The sequence below is a fragment of the Sebastes umbrosus genome, chromosome 16 (assembly GCF_015220745.1).
Source record: "Sebastes umbrosus isolate fSebUmb1 chromosome 16, fSebUmb1.pri, whole genome shotgun sequence".
Taxonomy (NCBI): Eukaryota; Metazoa; Chordata; class Actinopteri; order Perciformes; family Sebastidae; genus Sebastes; species Sebastes umbrosus.
Window position 1 is genome coordinate 23,392,582 of NC_051284.1, and position 19,747 is coordinate 23,412,328.

The 19,747-nt window shown below is 40.3% G+C and overlaps 1 protein-coding gene across 2 annotated transcripts in view; it reads left to right on the plus strand.

The window, feature by feature from the left end:
* zgc:110158 (uncharacterized protein LOC553590 homolog) overlaps nt 1-19,747 on the plus strand; it is a 49,630-nt gene that overhangs the window by 22,937 nt on the left and 6,946 nt on the right. Inside the window, exons 5-9 of one of the 2 annotated variants that reach the window (XM_037747087.1) lie at nt 12,985-13,074; nt 16,799-16,882; nt 18,016-18,075; nt 18,211-18,277; nt 19,513-19,577. In XM_037747087.1, coding sequence (XP_037603015.1) covers nt 12,985-13,074; nt 16,799-16,882; nt 18,016-18,075; nt 18,211-18,277; nt 19,513-19,577 — 366 coding nt within the window. The remainder of the gene's footprint in view (nt 1-12,984; nt 13,075-16,798; nt 16,883-18,015; nt 18,076-18,210; nt 18,278-19,512; nt 19,578-19,747) is intronic. The other variant, XM_037747089.1, reaches the window with a different exon arrangement.

The window sequence follows — 19,747 nt, forward strand, 5'->3', positions numbered from 1 at the left end:
TCCGAAATGTTACAATCTTCTCATCGGTCTAACCCAGGGGTCTGCAACCTGCGGCTCCGGAGCAACATGCGGCTCTTTAGCTCCTCTCCAGTGGCTCCCTGTGGGTTTTTAAAAATGGAAATTTATAACTGTTTTTTGTTTACATTTTTATCTTTATCATTGTTGTAGGTTTATGGTACGACAGAGTATTAGGGCCACATTGAGGGAAAAAAAATAAATCTGAGATATCGAGAATAAAGTCATAATATTATAAAGTAGTAATTTTACGTGTTATTTTCTTTTTTTCTCGTAAAGTTATGACTTTATTCTGGAAATCTCAGATGTTTTTCCCCTCAATGTGGCCCTAATACTCCGTCGTAAATTTGCACTTTGGCCCTCACTGCATTAGACTTATATACTACATACTATATACTTAGACTATAAACTGTGTTACCTTCATCACAATGATCAAATGTTTTGCGGCTCCAGACAGATTCTTTTTTTTGCCTAAAATGCCTCTTTTGATAGTAAAGGTTGCTGTAACCAGATCTGTTGATCTGATGCGTCATGACTCATTCGCTAAGTCTGCTTCCATTGCACTTTGTTGTATTTTGCTTTTACCAATACACCAATTTTTCCATCTCCGCCAAGCGTAAAAACTTTTTTGTGATATTTCGACTTTTGTGCATAAAAATAAGTGGATGGAAACACATTTATAAACATATTCAGCCTGTAATGAGGGGTTATGAATATGCTTTGCTTTGCTATAAAGAGTCACAAACCAAACGTGGTGCAGCTGTTTTAACATAACAAGATACACAGTAGCGGTACAGGTGTGTATGCATGTACGGTATTTAATCAGCACTGTGTTATGTTGTTGATACTTACTTCCTGATTCCTTCATCACAGTCTTCCTCTATTATTTTTTTTACCTGCACTGTTGTATCTGCCCACGTTTCTCACTTCTCTCCTTCCTCACTCTTATTTCTGTCTTTTACATTTGTGCAGCTCCAGTCTGTTCACATCATGTTTCCTCTCGCTGCTGCGACACCCCCACATCTGCATCTTTTCCCTCCCTCCCTCCCTCCCCTTCTTTCCCCACCTTTTTTTCCCTCCCACACTCTCTACTATATCTCTTACTCTCTCCTTCGCCCAGCACGCCAGTCCACCCCCTCTCGTCTCACTCGCCTTATCGCTCACTCCCTCTCTCCGACTCTCCTCCTCTTCTCCTATCTCTTCCCTGACCCTCCCTCCCTCCCTCACCACCACTACTACCTCTGTTCCCCAGAGAAGATTGATTGGCTAATCTAGCTGTTTACCCACAATGCCTAGTTGTGCCGAGGAGGAGAGGGCAGTGTAGACAACATGAAAACAAGAGAGAGTTAAGGTATTTGAAAATGGAGTGAGTGGGCAAATGTCAAAACAGCGAGAGAGAGATGAGGGGGAGACGGATGGAGGATAGGCCTAGTTTTATTTTTATTTTAAATCAAATAACAACACTAAAGAAAAAAAAGCTTTATATTGAGGTATGTGCTATTTTAGTAAAAATAAAAGAACTATTATTTTAGGAAAATAGTAGAGCTGCAACAATTAATCGATAAGTTGTCAACTATTAAATTGATCGCCAACTATTTTGATAATCAATTAATCGGTTTGAGTAATTTTTTTAAAGAAAAAAAGTAAAAAATTCTCTTATTTCAGCTTCTTCATTGTGAATATGTTCTACTCTCTTTACTCCTCTATGATAGTAAACTGAAAATCTTTAAGTTGTGGACAAAACAAGACATTTGAAGACGTCATCTTGGGCTTTAGGAAACGCTGGTCGACATTTTTCACCATTTTCTGACATTTTATAGACCAAACAATTAATCCATTAATCGCGAAAATAATCTATAGATTAATGGACAATGAAAATAATCGTTAGTTGCAGCTGTAGAACATATTGCTTCTTACATTTAGTCAAACTTGACATTTCGTTGTAGTGAGAATTGTACTCGTTTAGCAGTTTGTTTTATTAGATTGAGGCAAATATGACAAGGCAATATATTATGTGTCTTTTGTGTATTTAAAGGTCTCAACTGCATTTCTAAATTGTTCCAAGTACAGACAGTAGTATAAAAGCGCAGGAAACATTTTTTTAGTGTACATTTTGGGGCTTTTCGGTACCTTCTGATGCCTTGCAGGATGACACTAGTGTTATTTTAGTTTTTCCTATTTCCTTAAATGTTCATGAAATATCCAAACCCAGCTGTATTAGTTACGGTTACTGTCTTAAATGTTTCTTCAGAAATTCATTAAAACCAGCACAAATTATCCAGCATTTTAAACAACCTTGAATGTGTTTTTTTTTTCCTACTTTACTTTAAGGCCAAAATAATATTCATTGCAGTTGAATCAAAAGAAGCTCTGTTTTCCCAAAAGCTACTTGGGTGCATTGTGCTCTGTTTATCCTCCTCGCTTCTCTGCCACCAGCAGCATCAGCGCGCTGTCATGGAATAAGTGAAAAGAGCTCCATTAAACTTGATAATTAGCTGTGTGATGAAGTTAGGAAACACTGCGTTGCACGTGTTGCACAGTTTGATGTGTTACATGGGTGAAAACGGCAGTTTGTCTCCATGTGTTATTTTTGTACATTTTGGGGGAAACTGTGTTTTTTAAACAGTAGCGAAGTGTTTTCACATTAGCTCCCAGGATCCCACTCTAATGTTTTATGGAAAAAAAATGTCAAAATTCTCTGATTAAATGTGAATATTTTCTGGTTTCTTTACTCCTCTATGACAGTAAACTGAATATCTTTGAGTTGTGGACAAAACAAGACATTTGAGGACGTCATTTTGGGCTTTGGGAAACACTGATCGACTTTTTTCACCATTTTCTGACATTTTATAGACCAAACAGCTAATCGATTAATCGAGAAATGAATCGTTAGTTGCAGCTCTCGACTCAATGTGTGACTATCAGGGCTAACGCTCTCTTTAGGGCTGCAACTAACGATTATTTTCTGAATTAAACGATTAGTTGTTTGGTCTATAAAATGGTGAAAAATGTCGATCGGTGTTTCCCAAAGCCCAAGATGACATCCTTAAATGTCTTGTTTTGTCCACAACTCAAAGACATTCAGTTTACTGTCATAGAGGAGTAAAGAAACCAGAAAATATTCACATTTAAGAAGCTGGAATCAGAGAATTTTGACCTTTTTTTTTCTGAAAAAGTGCTCAAACCAATTAAGCGATTATCAAAATAGCTGGCGATTAATCTACTAATCGATTAATCATTGCATCTCTAGCTGCCTTGTACTTGTCTTAAACCAACTAACAGTGGAAATTGTGTACATGGTTTCATGCTTTCACTAAAAACCTGCAGTGGTAGTTTAAAGTATACTCTCTTATTGGACAGTTAGGGGTGGTGGAGCACCTGGGCAGATTATTTTGGCCACTTCCACTCCACACTATGTCATTTGGACAGCCTTTAATTAGGGCTGTCCTTGACCAAAGAAATTCTTTGTCGACAAATCGATAAGTTGATTTAATCGACAGATCTGTGAAACTGAGTTTCTCCGCAAAGAATCACACGAACGCACCGCTTTAAATCTTGTGTTTACCAAAGATGTGCTCACAAGTTTCTTGAAAATAAGTCATTCAGCAGAAAAAAAGAATAGAAAAACAGTAATCGACTGAAGAAATCTTAGTCAACTAAGACCAAAACAACTGATTAGTCTACTAATCAACTAAGAGGGGGCAGAGGACACACAGATACAGAGATGGAGTGGACAGGCTGAGGGTTTAGGGTCCTTATGGGATTGAGCGATAGTCTCCACATCACCTGAAAGCTGGAGACACGTAAATCTCTTATTGTAAGTTTGGTTGAAGCTTATTCTGGTTCACAGTTGTTCTCATTCTCCTCATATTCGTGTCTTTGGCCCTCTCTGCTTTCTCTCTGGAGTGTTGGCTAAGTGGATGTTGTGTCTGCAGCATGTATTAGTGCTGTCATCCGGTGTGTGTGTGTGTGTGCACGAGTCCGCCTGTCTGGTTCAGTACTGATGCTTTGGCAGCAGCTTTTGGGGAAGTGTGTTTGTGTGTGTGTGTGTGTGTGTGTGTGTGTGTGTGTTGCGCCAGTTTTGAGGACCAGCTGGGCTTTCAGAGATTGTGTGTGTGTGTTTGTGCATTTGTTTGTCAGACGTGACGGTGAGAGTAGCAGCCGTATCCTGTTGCTCCAGAGCGAAACACACTGTTTTGACTGGGCTGATAAATTAGCCAGATCACCACAGTCAGCTATTTTTTCCTCCCGTCTCCACACTCTCCCTCTCCTCACTCCTTCACCTCCCTCCCTCCTCTTTTCTTTCCCTCTCTCTGTGCGCTAAGGACAGCAGGTCAAGGAGACAGTGATGAGGTACATATCAGTGTGAACCAGAATGTAGATTAGTACCCTCTCCAGGCAGGGACACACATAAATACAGACACACACACACACAGATACATTCGCTGTCTCTTCCTACCTCTCCCCTCTCTCCATCCAGTGTTTATGTCTCTGTCTTTATCCCTGTGAAAGGTATCAGGCGGAGGTCAATAATGTGTTGAGCACTATTGATCTGTCCGGTAGGTCCTATGGGTGCAAGAGAGGGAGAGGGAAATGGAGAGGGAGGGATCAATGCTATTCTGTATAGCCATCTACATACTGTACTGTTCCAGCCAATCAGATCATTAGTCTTTTGTTCTCGGATAGATTCTTCATCAACGTTGTGGGTTTGTGCTAAGGAGGAAAAGCAAATACAACACGGCGTCCTCGCACGGAGCCACAACACGTCACAGTTACAAATATTTTTGTAACTAAGACACCATCGTGTTGACTCAAGGAGTTGGATAAAGTTTATTACACGGTACTTTTGGTTAGAAGCTTATCTAAACCTGCTTCCGTCTGACCAATCTAGATAACCCTCCCCTGACCTGGAGGGAGTAGCTTTGGAAAAATAACCTCATTAAAATAGCTGGATACCAGCAACCAACTGGTGCGTGTACTGGGAAATATGGCGGTAACCTATTTCTGGTGATTTAAAGTGGCAGTAGGCAGTTTATTTTTGGCATCATTGAGCAGAAATCCCATAATAACCTTTCAGCATATTGTAATTCAAGTGTTCCGAGAGATAACTAGACCTCTGCACCTCATCATGGCTCTGTTTTCAGGCTTTAAAAAGTCTAGCCCGTGACTGAAGACTTTGACCAATCACAGGTCATTTCATTGAGGGAGCGTTTCTATTGGCTGTGCTCCGGTCATGTGACCGGAACTTGGCGTTCCTTCACCAGATTTCACAATGGAGGCGGCGTCACAAACTTTCTCATTTTACAGCTAAACCGTGCACTACAAGATGGTTCTGAAAACATTTGAGGAGAGAAATAGGCATTAACGTAACATAACTTGAATTTCCCTCGGGATTAATAAAGTTACTATCTATCTATCTATCTATCTATCTATCTTTAATATTGATTCATATTTGATCAGCGTGGCCTAGTTTGACCGTTTGGTTGGAGTTCGCGAGTGATTGACAGCGGGCTCTCATAGACAGCAGATGGACAGCAGACCTCAGATCAGCTCTTACTGCTTGTTTTCCTCCGGTCTGTGAAATCTTGCAGCTGCCGTTAGGAGCACCGGAGGACACAGAGGCACATGATTTTTTACCTGTTTCATGTACTACTGTCACGATATAGCAACCGATTAATAAAAATAACTTTTTTTAATCATATTTGCTCCATTCTCGTCTAGTTTGTCAATTTATTCATCATTAAAATGTATTTTTCTTTAAAATTAGGACTGGGCAATGTGGAGACAACCAAATATCACATTATTTTTTACCAAATACCTTGATATCAATATTGAGACAAAATTGTAGGGTTAACTATTGGTGCTTTCACAAAATATTTAGCCAAATAAAAAATCATTATTAACGTGGATAGTCAGACACTAATTACTCTTCATCTAATGTTTTATGTTATGGCAAAGAAGAAAATTCATGGATGTGTAGCCAATTAAATAAATAAACACATAGTTGGTGTAGCTGTTTTTAATAAAATGTCGATCCTTAAATATAATTTTAAAGAGACTGACAATGTTATATCACGCTGTAAAAAGAATGCTAAAGTTAGCAGTTCTCCATCCAAAACTACTGAAGCCACAACGGTGAGCTACAGTTCAGGTCTGTGTGTCCAGATTGTGTATTATTGATAGCCAGGTAACATAAAAAATGTACCTAATATTATTTCTGTGCTTTGACACCGTGTTTGTGCAGCGCTGCCGAGGAAAAAGGCCATTAAAATATAGCTTACAGTTAAAACAGTGTAAATATTCCCAGACATTTGAAAATGTGTCCCGTGGGTTTTTGTTGAACTTGCAGCCAGCTTCAATGAAAGAAACGTATTCTTCTCCTTCCTGCTGCATGTCAGGCATTAAAGCCCTTTTTAAGTTGCGCCGCCACCCGCCGCTTCCTTTGCACACTCCTTCATTTACAGACTCCTCTCTCTCTCCGTACGTTCAGCCTGAAAATGAATAATCAACTACAAAAAATCCATGTTCATTATATCAACTAATTAGTGCGGCACTAATGTCTGCTGTGGATTGCACCGTCTGCATAAAGGTAGCGTTCGCTCTACCTGTACGTTGTGTCTGCATTATTGTTTACCTGCACCAATGTCAACAAGATAAACTAGATTTACTTTCTCTGTGAATCAAAAGTTATTCTGATTCAAGGAGGCAGTCTTGTCACAAGGTTTTTCCGACAGTGTGCCACTTCCGAGTTGAAATAGAAAGGTAGATATAGACGGTACTGTGGGCGCCACCACAAAAAAAGCACAGTTGGATCCTTTTTTTTTGTATTTCCCCGGGCCAGTTGGTTTTAATAAAGACCGACCGCATACTAAATCTACCTCTAACTGCACTTTCAGCGTGCTGGAGGAATGCACAAGCAGTAGGGCTGCAAGATTATGGCCAAAATGATAATCCCGATTATTTTTAAATCAATATTGACATATTATTTATCACGATTATTCATTGATTTTTGCGACAACATATTTTTTTATACTGCCCTTTCACAAAACAGAGCGCTGCTTTCACTGTATGTACAAATTAGAGCTGCACAATGTTGGAAAAACTGACATTGCAATCATTTTTTTTCTACGATATGAAGAAATACAGGAATATTCACCCTACCCTTTTCGCTAGCTACATTTGAAAGTGAAATACATCAATTTGGTGAACTTTGAGAGCAACATTAAGAGGCTAGATAAACAATTTTACGCTCTCAATTTAACCTCTTAAGCCCTAGGGTGCTGGAAGGTCTGGTTCTCCATGACAGACACACCCAAAATAAATCAAGAATAGCTCCACTACTACCAGGTCTATATGCATGATCTTGGTCTCTATGGATAGGTAAGACCTCAGAGAATTCTTCCCCAGTGAAAGTAACATTGTGACTGTTACTATGTCTGAGTAAATTGTGATGAACCAAAGGAAAAATGTACATCTTTACCGCGCCTGAAATGTTTTCTAGATTAAACAGTGGATAACACCGTTATAGCAATGATGCCACTGAATTCATTCAGCAGCTCATTGACTACAACTGTGCCAAAGCGGATATAAATAACACAAAACACATAGATTCTACAAAGGTTTTTAATAAGGATAGGACCAGACGGACTCTCCATTTGGCCACTTGGATACCCAAAGTGTGCCAAATGGGTTTTTCTACCTCTTGAGAGGGAATCTGGCTATAAAATACTACTGATATCCATTACAGGGGGATATGTGCACACAATGGAGTCTTTGGTCATGACATGTACCCCGTGCATCATCACATTCTACCATTGTGCACAGTATAAAATCAATACAAAAAAACAACTAAATTGTATAATTTTGACTCCGAATGGAGTCGTTTTATTATAATAATGAGATATGATCAAGTTAAACTTAGATAATAACAATTAAGATCCATAACAATGTAAATAAGACAACAAAAAATATTCCAAAGTCAAGTATGTACATTCTAAAAAAAAAAATATTATAAAATGCGTTGATTTTGTAACTATAATATTGAAATCATTGAGAAACAAACAATGTTTGGACGAAATACCACCACAGCATTACCGGTACCGGGGTCATCGCGTTAAAAAGAGATTAATCATAAACACATTGGTTGTATAGATTATATCTATACCCCAAAAGTGAAGCCAAAACATCTCGATCGCCGGCCGGTGGCTAGCTGTTAGTTTGAGAAGCGCTTGATTTGATACGCAGCCGAGTTTTCTATGAGCAGAAAACGCATTTTAAACTGCAATATCGCAGGTGATCCTGTTCGTTTAATTGTGGGAAGCCAAAAATCGTGATTAATATTCGATTAATTGTGCAGCGCTAACGAGCAGATAAGTCGATCATTAGCAACAATAATGTGACCAAGTGATTGATTGTGAACAGAAATCTTGGCTTTTTTCTCCCCCATCATCTTTTTTTTTTTTTTTTTTTCCTCTTCTGCCTCACTCTCTAACTCACTCTCTCCTCTCTCTCTCTTTCTCTCTCTCCTGCATCTTCTTATTCTCTCTCTCTCTGCGCTCCTGGAGCGGGGGATGCCAGGGGGACAGAGTGCAGATAGGAACTGTCTCCATAGCAACAGCTTCTGCAAGCTGCTGACACCCTACTGGGGGGGTGGGGGGGGAGGAGAGGAGAGGTTGTGATGGGGAGGAATAGTACAGGGGTTGGGGCACAGGAAAGGTGTGTGTGTGTGTGTTTATATGTGTGTTTGCCAGTGCTGGGAAAATAAGTGAGGGGGGTCACGGAGAGGAGAAAAGATGGAGAGAAAAGTGTGCAGAAGAAGAGATGAGAGGGAGGGAAGGAGGATGGAGGAGGAGAGAAAGAGGCAGCCGACCCGGCTTCTTCCCCAGGGACTCAGTGGCCTGCTCATGTTCACTAGCAGAATTAGCATAAAGATGGGGGGAGGTGTGTGTGTGTGTGTGTCAGTGTGATTTTTTTTTTTTTTTTTAAATGTGTGTTGGTTTCAGATAGGAGGAGAAGGGCAGCAAGTGTATTTGTGTACATGCGTGTAATTGGTAATATGTGTCCAAGCATACAGTGTATGTCACATGGATGTAGTGTGTTCGTCGGGTGTGCGTGTGCTGGTGGAACGGTAGATATATGTGTGTGTCTGTGTGTGTGTGTGTGTGTGCGTGTGTGTGTGTGTGTTTGTGAGAGCGACTCCCTCCCCTGGGTCTTAAACCCCCTCCCTGTTCTGGTCCTGTAGCCTGTGGTTCTCCCCTGTCTGCCTCTCTGTACTGAAGGGCTGCACTTTATGAGCCTGTGATGCAACTCTTTGTGTGTCCCTGACTGTGTATGTATGTGTGTGTGTGTGTGTGTGTTTGCGCGTTCATGTGCTTGCGTGTGTTTGTTCCGGCGTGCTTATGTAAGCACTCGGAACACGCTTCTCCATCTATGTGTGTTGACAAGAATACAGTTATATCATATTTAACTCCCGGGCTGAATCGTTCACCCCCCCTCTCCTCTATCCTAGATTCTAGTTTTATTTTTTCCATATTGTTGTTGACTGACGGGAAGGAGAAACAGTAGTATTGTTGTTAGATGCGATAATATGATAAGTAACAGTTGCTCAGCAGGTTTAACTGTTGTTTTGCTTTTAAACATTTTTTGGCTCTCCAGACTTAAAACTAGGGATCTCCTGATCAAGTTTGTTTGGCCCTGAATTGATCCTGATCCGAGTCTGTAGGGGTGGGAATCACCAGAGGCCCCCATGATATTATCACGATACTTAAGACACAAAATGATCTAAGTGCAAGTTTTTCCTCGCCAAAATTTAGCGAGAATTGAGCATTATTTAGCATTCTTCCCGACAAGCTAACATGACATGGTTGGTACCAATCGATTCCTTAGGTTTTTTTAGTTTCGTATGATACCAGTATCTTCACTCTAGCTTAAAGACTGACCCACTACAAGCTCTGAAAGACTGAGTAGCGGCCGTCAGATTGTTTAGAGGTTCACACTTTATATAATAAAAGATTGATACTTGACGTCCGTGTATTGATACAATATTGCAACAAAAAATCTCGCGATACTGTACTGCATTGATTTCCCCCCCACGCCTAGAGTCCTTTTATATTGGATATCTGCCAATACCGAGTCCGCTAGAGAGAAGAGGTATCACTCGGCTGGATTTATGGAAACCACGGCAACACTCAGTCCGCTCGTGGTTGTACAGTGGTGTCGGCTTTATTTTAGCCGATCTATTAATTAAAACATGCCCAGATCGACCCCGATACCGATCCGTAGGATTGGCTCGGGACATCCCTACTTCAAACAGCATCTAACACTCCTTATTTTTAGTAAATGTAATGTTGTATGATCTAATAATGGTGTTGTTGTGTATTATGAATTCAAAGTAAAATCTATATTCTCATATAGGATATAAAAAAAGTAATCGTAAACATTTTGCATTCCAACTTTCTTAAAACACCATCTAGTACCCCATTAATAGCTACTAAACACTACAAACTCAACTTATTTGCTGATGACATATTACTATATTTTTAAGTGTAATCCGTTGATCATATGAAGGATTTAAATAACGGTAATTTTAGATATGAGGATATACAGTCAAATAAATGTCTAAAAATGTATCATGTCCGTTATAAAAAAAAATATTTTGTGGAGAGATTTTTAATCGGGAAAAAAATTTAAATTGTTCGCTATTTATTGTTGATATTTAATATACAAAATACCTTGACAAAATGCCTTATAAAATATAAATTGTAAACTAACAAAAGTAGAAGAAACAAGTATTTTAAAACTAAGATGAAATAGATAATCCAAAGTGAAACTCACCTAAATAAAATAAACCATAAATATCATGACAGTAAAAGATGGACCTTTTAATTAACATATTTTTTTATATAATATGGAAATTATATGTGTAAAATGAGAAACAAAGATAAATCAGTAGTGGTTTCTTAAAAATAAATAAAACTCTTTAGTGATACAATACAACACCACCTACAGCATCCTAAGAGTTGAATGTACACCTCTGACACTGTGACGGAAAAATTAACTTTATAAAGGTATATTTGTCTGTTGTTTTTGTTTTCATTGGATGCACTCAGCTGTACCTAATAAACTGGCAACTGGAGTGTATTATGGCGTTTCAGGATCATCCAAAGATTCAGTTATGAATTACCATTGGGGATGCACCGATTATGAAATTCTTAGCCGATACCAAATATTGTTGTTATTTATTCCTTTTCTGTGCCGGGGAAACAAAGACATCTTCATTATATAAAAAAAATAACTGAGCTGTTTTAAAGTCATTCAGCGTTTCATTTCACTGTCTTTGCATTAGCACAATCATTCAGATGTATGAAACAACCTTTAATATAGCCTTCTTTCACATGAAAAAGATTATTTAAAAGAAATTGTAATAACCGGCACAAAATTGATGCAACACATTAGATTGGCTGATAGAATGTCATCTTATTTACCGATCAACAAGGCAAATATTAGCCGATACCAATGTTCGGCCGATAAATTGGTGCATCCCTAATTGCCATATTGCCACAGTCCACGCAAAGGGGAATTATTGTCTTAACCGATAACTGACCCTCGTTAACCGATTATTAATCGTTAACCGACAAGATTTGTGCCTCGTACCAGCTGCAGGAGCAAAACGGATATTTGTTGACGGGACTCCCCAGTTCACCCGGAGCGTTATCTTAGCAGCTACGATGCTGCGTGTAGTGTCGCAGCCACTTTCCCAGTAAAAGTCTCCACCACACATTTAGTTTAGTTTAGCAGGTTGTCAGCTGTGTGTCTGCCCGGCGTAACTTTAGCGAGTGTCCAACAGTGTGTGTATTTGTGCTACGTTAGCAGCTCTAGCATTGCCGGAGGCTCGCCACCGCACACGTAGTCTGTGTAACTTTAGCGAGTTTCCAACAGACCGTGTGTGTGTGTGTGTGTGTGTGTGTTGGCGGTGAGTGTGAGGTTGTTGCTGGCGTTATAGCTGTGAACGTAGGTGTAGCAGTGTGTGTACAGTTTATTTGTCGGTGAATAAATGCTACGAAACTCTTTCGCTCCGTTCAAGCGAGCCAGAGACCGGAGCCGACTTCCTGTATCCTGCAACCATGTACCCGTATCCCTCTTAAGGTGGGCTGTTAAGGTGGACCAGCTATTCTCCTTAAAGTGACGAGCCGCTCCTCTGAGCCGCTCAGCTTTTAAGTTAATTATTAACATTTCTTTAAACCGTTTTAACCGATAGTGTTAATCGGTTAAAATGCTTAATGTCAGTTAACGGTTAAACTTTTAATTATGGACATCCCTAGCAGATACCGATGTTCGGCCGATAAATTGGTGCATCCCTAATTGCCATATTGCCACAGTCCACACAAAGGGGTCACTGTTGATTTGCATACAAGAAAACAATATAGGAGTTCTGTGGAAACATCTGAGAGGTTGTACTGTTGTTCGTTAAATAATGAAATATACTGTAGAACTGTGTTTTTTATATGAGATGGACCATAATAAAACAAATCTACCTGGTAGATTAATAGGTTTTGACTTAAAGCAACAGCACATACTGGTCAGAAAAAAGCCCTTTTCTTTACAGCTTTGTGTCTCTGAAACTTCATAATGTTTCTCCCAGAGATCTGACTCCTTTAGAGTATAAGAATAACATCATTGTTGTGTGATTTCTCCTTGAAACTTTTCTCTTTGCTTCTATCCTAGTTCACAGAAAGAGAAGAGCTTCTCCTCTCTCTCTCTACCACAGAGATGAGAGGACTGTTTAAAGGTTTTAATAGAAGACACTTTTCTGAATTAACCATTAAACTTTAGATGAGAGGGGGGGTGCTGTGATTGCAGGTGCAGACACTGCCCCCTGTAGTCATATTTTGGCCAGTGCATCATGTTCATAAATATTACTGTAGAGCAGTTAGAGACACCTCATTTAATCACCCTGTTTGTGTGTTTCAGAGCGCAGCGGCGGCGCCCAGCCCTGTGATGGGCAACATGCCCCCGAACGATGCCATGCCAGGTGGTCCCATGCCCCCAGGCTTCTTCCAGGTATGACTTACCCCCTCTGTCACTGTCCTGTTCACTCCTCCATCACCTCCAATAACACTCATCTCTGTCTCTCTGCCATTCGCCCACCTGACTCTCCAAAAACAAATCAAGTTTAGGCAATATTTGCATATTCTTTGAAGGAGATGGTATATTGTATCGCAAAGTAAAGTATATTTATTTAATTCAGTTATGTTTTAAAAAGAGATTTAATGAAGAAGAACCACTTCACCGTAATTAAAACACACAAATCACCAAAATTCGAGGAGTTTTTTCAGTTTTTCCTTTTTAAAAAGCTAATTTAGAGCATTTCAGACTAATTGTTAGAGCCAGACTGATATCAGCAGGCCAATAGTATTGAACGAAATTAGGTTATTAAATATAAAACAGTGTTGGCATTTATGTTTGCACGTTGGGCAGAAACTGCAGCAGTAAAACAGCTTTGTTTACAGCTTTGTGACGATACATTGTTCAGCTAATTCACTGGGTTTAAAATGGTTTATTTAGCTTAAAAAGATCAAGGATTTTCTAAACCTACTGTTATGCCTGAGGAAAAAGTTTATCGTTCATTTTTCGTCTAGTCAGACGTATCTTAAGTAGGGCTGAAACTAACGATTATTCTTACTGTCAATTAATCTGTTGATTATTTTCTAGATTAATCGGTAGTTGTTTGGTTTATAAAATGTCAGAAAATGTTGATCAAAGCCCAAGACGACGTCCTCAAATGTCTTGTTTTGTCCACAACTCAAAGATATTCAGTTTACTGTCATAGAGGAGTAAAGAAACCAGAAAATATTCACATTTAAGAAGCTGGAATCAGAGAATTATTACTTTTTATTTCTTAAAAAAATTACTCAAACCAATAAATCGATTATCAAAAATAGTTGGAGATTAATTTAATAATTGACAACTAATCGATTAATCACTGCAGCTCTAATCTTTATCATAAAAAATGTTATATATATGTAAAACAAAAACAATATCGGCTGATTATCAGATTTGCATCGATCAATATCGCCCTCAAAAAATCCAGTATCCGTCGGGGTCTAGCAATTAAGTCCTTCACTCTTAAATCAGTAAACGAGGTTTATGAGATGGCGCCACAATTCCAGCTCTCCCACTTGTTTTTTCCTTTTTTCCCCACATTTTTCCAAACATTCCACTCTGGATGTTTACACCCACCACAGCCTCACGCCGTTCATTCATCTGTGGCTCGCTCTCACCGGTGCTGCCGTTCGACCGACCTGTGATTCAACCATCCCGTATTCATCCTCTCTCCGCTCGCTCCATCTCCGTCTCTGTCTCTGACCTGTCTCGGCTCTGTGAAGGGAAAGGTTTAAGTGTGGGAGATGGCTGTCTGAAGAGTGAGGAGAATGAGATGCATATACAAACACGTACATATCTGCACACATTCAACAAACACAAACACACTCGCGTCGTCCTCCGTGAGGCAGGCAGCGGTGTGATGGACAGCACTGGCATTTGGCAGGAGGCACGATAAGGTGGTGGAGAGAGGAAAAGCGAGTGACACGATAGAAGAGAGGGAAGGATGGAGGGAGATGAAGAGGGGTGAGAGGAAGAAGAGAGGGAAATGTGAAAGATCAGTGCCACCAGGATTGTGGCCCAGTGTTTGTTTCTGTGGCTACCTACCACTCCATTGTTTGCTTGCTGAGAGCGAGGCGATGTACAGAGAGGATGGTGGCGGTGGTGGTGGTGAGGCGGGATTAGTGAGAGTACGACTGTGAATAAGCAAGGGGAAGGGTTGGGGGAGAGAGGGTGAGGAGAGACGCATGGAAGTGCTATTTATAACATTGGTGGGGGAGTGAGATTGGGCGAGGGTTTGTGTGTGTGTGTGTGTGTGTGTGTGTGTGTGTTTGTGTGTATGTTGTGTTCAAGGGGCCTTACTGTAACGGAAAGCTTTGGTTGTTTGCTGCAAATGTGGTTCATACTCACAGTTAGGGCCATTTCAAATCTTTTCGATACTCTGCTTTGAGAAATAACATATTTATGTTGTTCTTTTCATTTAATCCAAGAGGCCATATGCTCAAGTGTTGAAACTAGGGCTGTCAAAGTTAATGCCTTAACACAAATTTGTGCTAATGCCACTAATTTCTTTAACACAATCGATCTTTCGGAGGTTGTAGCAGACTCAAATTTAAAGCTAGAGTGAAGATACTGGCATCATATGAAACTAGAAACCTAATAAATTAATTGGTACCAGCCATGTCATACTAGCTTGTTGAAAAGGAGGTTAAATAACGCTCCGAACTTGCGCTACATTTTGTCAAGGAAAAACTGGCATGGCCATTTTCAAAGGGGTCCCTTGACCTCTGACCTCCAGATATGTGAATGAAAATGGGTTCTCTGGGTGCCCATGAGTCTCCCCTTTACAGACATGCCCACTTTATGATAATCACATGCAGTTTTGGGCAAGTCATAGTCAAGTCAGCATACTGACAGCTGTTGTTGCCTGTTGGGCTGCAGTTTGCCATGTTATGATTTGAGCATATTTTTTATAGTAAATGCAGTACCTGTGAGGGTTTCTGGACAATATTTGTCATTGTTTTGTGTTGTTGATTGATTTCCAATCATAAATATATACATACATTTGCATAAAGCAAGCATATTTGCCCACTCCCATGTTGATAAGAGTATTAAATACTTGATAAATTTTCTTTTAAGGTACATTGTGAACAGATAAAAAAGGTGCGATTAATCGCAATTAACTATGTACAATCATGTAATTAATTGCTATTAAATATTTGAATGGATTGACAGCCCTAGTAAACATGTTGTTAGTTGTTTTCATTTAACAAAGGAGGCCACATGCTCAAATGTCAAAACACAAGCAGGTGTACAAGAACTTTGTCTGAATAAAATCTCTTTATTTTAAATAAAAACATGTCTGATCAAAGCATACAAAAGATTAGGACTGCAGCCTTCATTATGTGTTGATTATATATATTTTTTTAATAGATGAATAGTTTTTATTCTATAAAATGTCAGAAGATAATAAATCCCCATGACCGCCTCCCAGAGCTCATGGTGTTTCAAATGTCTCGTTTTGTCCGATCAACAGTTTAAAGAGAAGAGATGAAGGCGCTGACCGTGATAAGAGCGGAAGAGAGACCGTTGCATAATGAGTTATTTATTAGGGGTCGTTCACCTCTTGTCTCGAGGTGAAATGTCAGCAATAACACAGCAGTGTGTCGCAGGAGCGCAGGGGTTGCTTTTGTTGATACATTGTTGTACTGAAGGTGGTTCACAATGAGCAGGAAATAAAAACTTTAACTAGTTTTTGTCAGGATCATCTTCGTGGTTTTAAAGTTGCCACTTAGTGCCTGTCCTGCTGCTTCCTGTCCTGTTGCACCGAGCCTTTGGCAACACTGCCCCCATGTGGTTGAGAGGAAAACTACCTGTAGTCCTCTAACCTGAGGGTCCGAGAGGAAACCATCAGATCGACAAAATAAATATTTCTGTTCGCTTGTTAGGCAAATTAAAACTGTTTTCCTGTTGGGCTTTTCTGTGTTTTCATCCAAGGAGTATCTAACTGCAGATTTTAAAGAGCTTTATCCATCTTCTTGCTCCTCTTCTTCCTAAAGACTCCCCGCTGACTCCCCCCCTCCTCGTCCTCCTCTTTTCCTATGATTTTGATCGGGTAACTCCTCCAGGTGTAAAGCCCACTTTTGGGCCCTCCCCTCTCTGATATCGCTCTTCTTTCTTAAAGGGACCACCCGGCTCTCAGCAGTCCCCCCACGCACAGCCCCCCCCACACAACCCAAGCAACCCTATGATGGGACCCCATGGCCAGGTAAGACGCAAACTCTTTCTCTCAAACACCCCTCTCTCTTTCATCCACCCCCCTCGCCCACACACAAGCTCTTTTCCATTCACACACTTCTTCTTCTTCTTCTTCCTCTCTTGCCCTCGAGCCCCGTTAGCTCTAGTTCTTGCTCTGGCTAACTCCTCGTAGATGCCGAGCCCCTTTGGTCCCTCTCGGCTCCTTAATGAAAGCATCCAGAGGCAGCGGGGCCCGCTCCTCTCCGAAGCCCAGAACCGGCTATCCCTGTGTGGGATGAATAATTCACTCCTTGCCCCACCCCCAGAGCAGCTTGTGGGGGGTTGCACACTTATCCTCCACTGTTAACACACACACACACACACACACACACACACACACACACACACACACACACACACAGCCTACTCCCCTCCGCTCTGCTTACTTGTTCTTGCATCTTATAAATAAAACAGGGGGACAGGCACTACGGACACGTCACACATACGTACAAAACACATGGGTACACACACTTTACACACACATAGAAAGGACTTCCAAACTAAATAAGAGCGTATTGAATATATTCAGCCCTGATAAACTTTCTCAGTCAGCGTCAGCTTATCCAGAACGGTAGCTACAGATGCCACTGTGGAGGTAAAGCTAGCCTTTGCCCATTAAGTGCGGCAGCCCGGCTCTTCATTCTTGTGGTTTCTGGTTTCCGTCTTGTGTGCGAGAGAGTGTGGACATGCTTCCTCTGAGGCTTTTGGACGGTGTTGTTGGCCTGAGGTGTCTCTAACTACGCAGGCAGACCGCAGGCCGAATCGGCTTACACCACAGCAAGAGGGTGTGCAGGGAGCTGTGTGAGCGCTGTCTTCTTTACACACACAAATCCATGCTTTTGAGTGTGTGTATAAGCAGGCATTGTTAAAAAATCATAAAACACTGACTCGCTTAAGTGTATTTTTTAATGTTTCCAGGCTGATGTGTCGATGATCTTTCAGTGCCATCCTCCATCCTCCAACCACACTGTGTCCATCTGTGTGTCCTCCCTGTTTGAGTGCTCCTGGATTTATCAATAATGAAAATGTCGTTTTCTCTGTGTCCCTCTTTTCCCGCCCTCAACCCCCCTTTTCTTTCCCTCTTTCTACCGTTTCTCTCCGCAGCCTTTCATGTCACCACGGTATCCAGGTGGACCGCGCCCCGCACTCCGAATGCCAAATCAGGTACATTAGAAGTTTTTTTTGGCATTTCTTAGTCACTTTTTTGTTGATTTTTTTATTTTTTTTTAATATCTGTGTTGCCAAGTGTGAGAGTGAATCAGTATTTTAATCAGTTTCCATGTCTGGTCTTTCCTCCAGCCTCCGGGGGGAATCCCTGGATCTCAGCCTCTCCTGCCAAACAGTTTGGACCCGACAAGACCGCAAGGTGAGGCTGGCACAGAATTTTGGTTCCTTATTATGAAATATGTTTATTTCATATAGTAGATGTTGTCTATGATGGTTGATGCCTCTACTAGAGCTGTAACCAATGATTGTTTTCATTATTGATTAATTTTAAGTCATTCTTCAATTAAATAATTACTTTTTTAGTCCATACGATGTCAGGAAATAACAACAGGATATCAGCAGGTTGATTTCAGTTTCCTCTAAAAAAGGACAACATTGACAACAATGTATATATTTTTTTCATAGTTTGGCTAATTTGACTGTGAAACGGGTGTTAATATACATTCTTTGTAGTATTTAAGGGCGCTTTCACATGCCAACGTTTAGTTTGCTTTAATTGAACTCTGGAAGGGTAAACATGAGTGCAGAAGTCTGATGTTCGCTTGAAATCTGGGCCAAAGAGAACAGAATATGCTAAATAAAGCCCGTAAAAACGGTGACAATTAAAAAGTATAAACTGGAGAAGAGATTTGTGCGCAGAGTAGATCAATGCCGACTCAAAGTGAAAGAAGTGGCAGCTCTCGAGATGAAAAAGATAAATTCGCTCCTTCGGACACGCCCCTCAACACAATTAATTTATTTTTATTTGGTCCATTTTGATTTATGCACTGTGAAACCGAACCAAATTAAATAGAAAACAAAACAAAAGCATCAATTTAACTCTGACAAGGACTAGCCAAATGGACTATACCTTGTGAAAAGCGCCCTAAAAGTGTTAAATTGAATTTAGTGAACCGTATAGAAACCCTGAATAAGGATAAAGGCCCATTGCAAGTTGCATAAAATAACGAGAAAACAAGGGATTCGGTTCATAATGATAAAAGATAAAGAAATAGCTACTCAACCTGATATTGGAGAAACTAGAACGTCTCAAAATCTTTGGCGTTTTTGTTTGACACATTACTTAAAACGAATAATAAATTATTAAAATGTTTTTATAATTTTCTCATAGTTGATAAATCAGTAAATAAACAGGTCATTTCAGTGTGGATTGAATACTTGTGGGTGTGTCTGGCTCAGCGAGGGGTCCGGGGCGATATTAGCTGCAGATTACAGCTAGAGGGGCCAGCGGGTTACAACTAATGGGATTAGGATGAAGCATTGTCTGCGGCACGTCTTAATTCCTGACTTTATAAGAGAGGAGCCATATGTGGATTTAATGCGAGCGCTGCTGGTGTGTTATGTGATGTGACTCTGTGGGTCTGTTTCTTGCAGGACATCCTAACATGGGTGGACCTATGAGGATGAACCCTCCTCGAGGGATGGCCATGGGCCCACAGGTACGACGCACCCGAAACCACAAAGACAAACACACTTATTCATTTATTATTGATTGTCAATTAGACTCTTGTGAAGATTAGACACTTTGAGGCTTTACAAGGATCAGCATATGTGTTGCTGTTCCTGTTAATGTTTCTATTAATGCAACTGAACTGTCATCACATTTAAC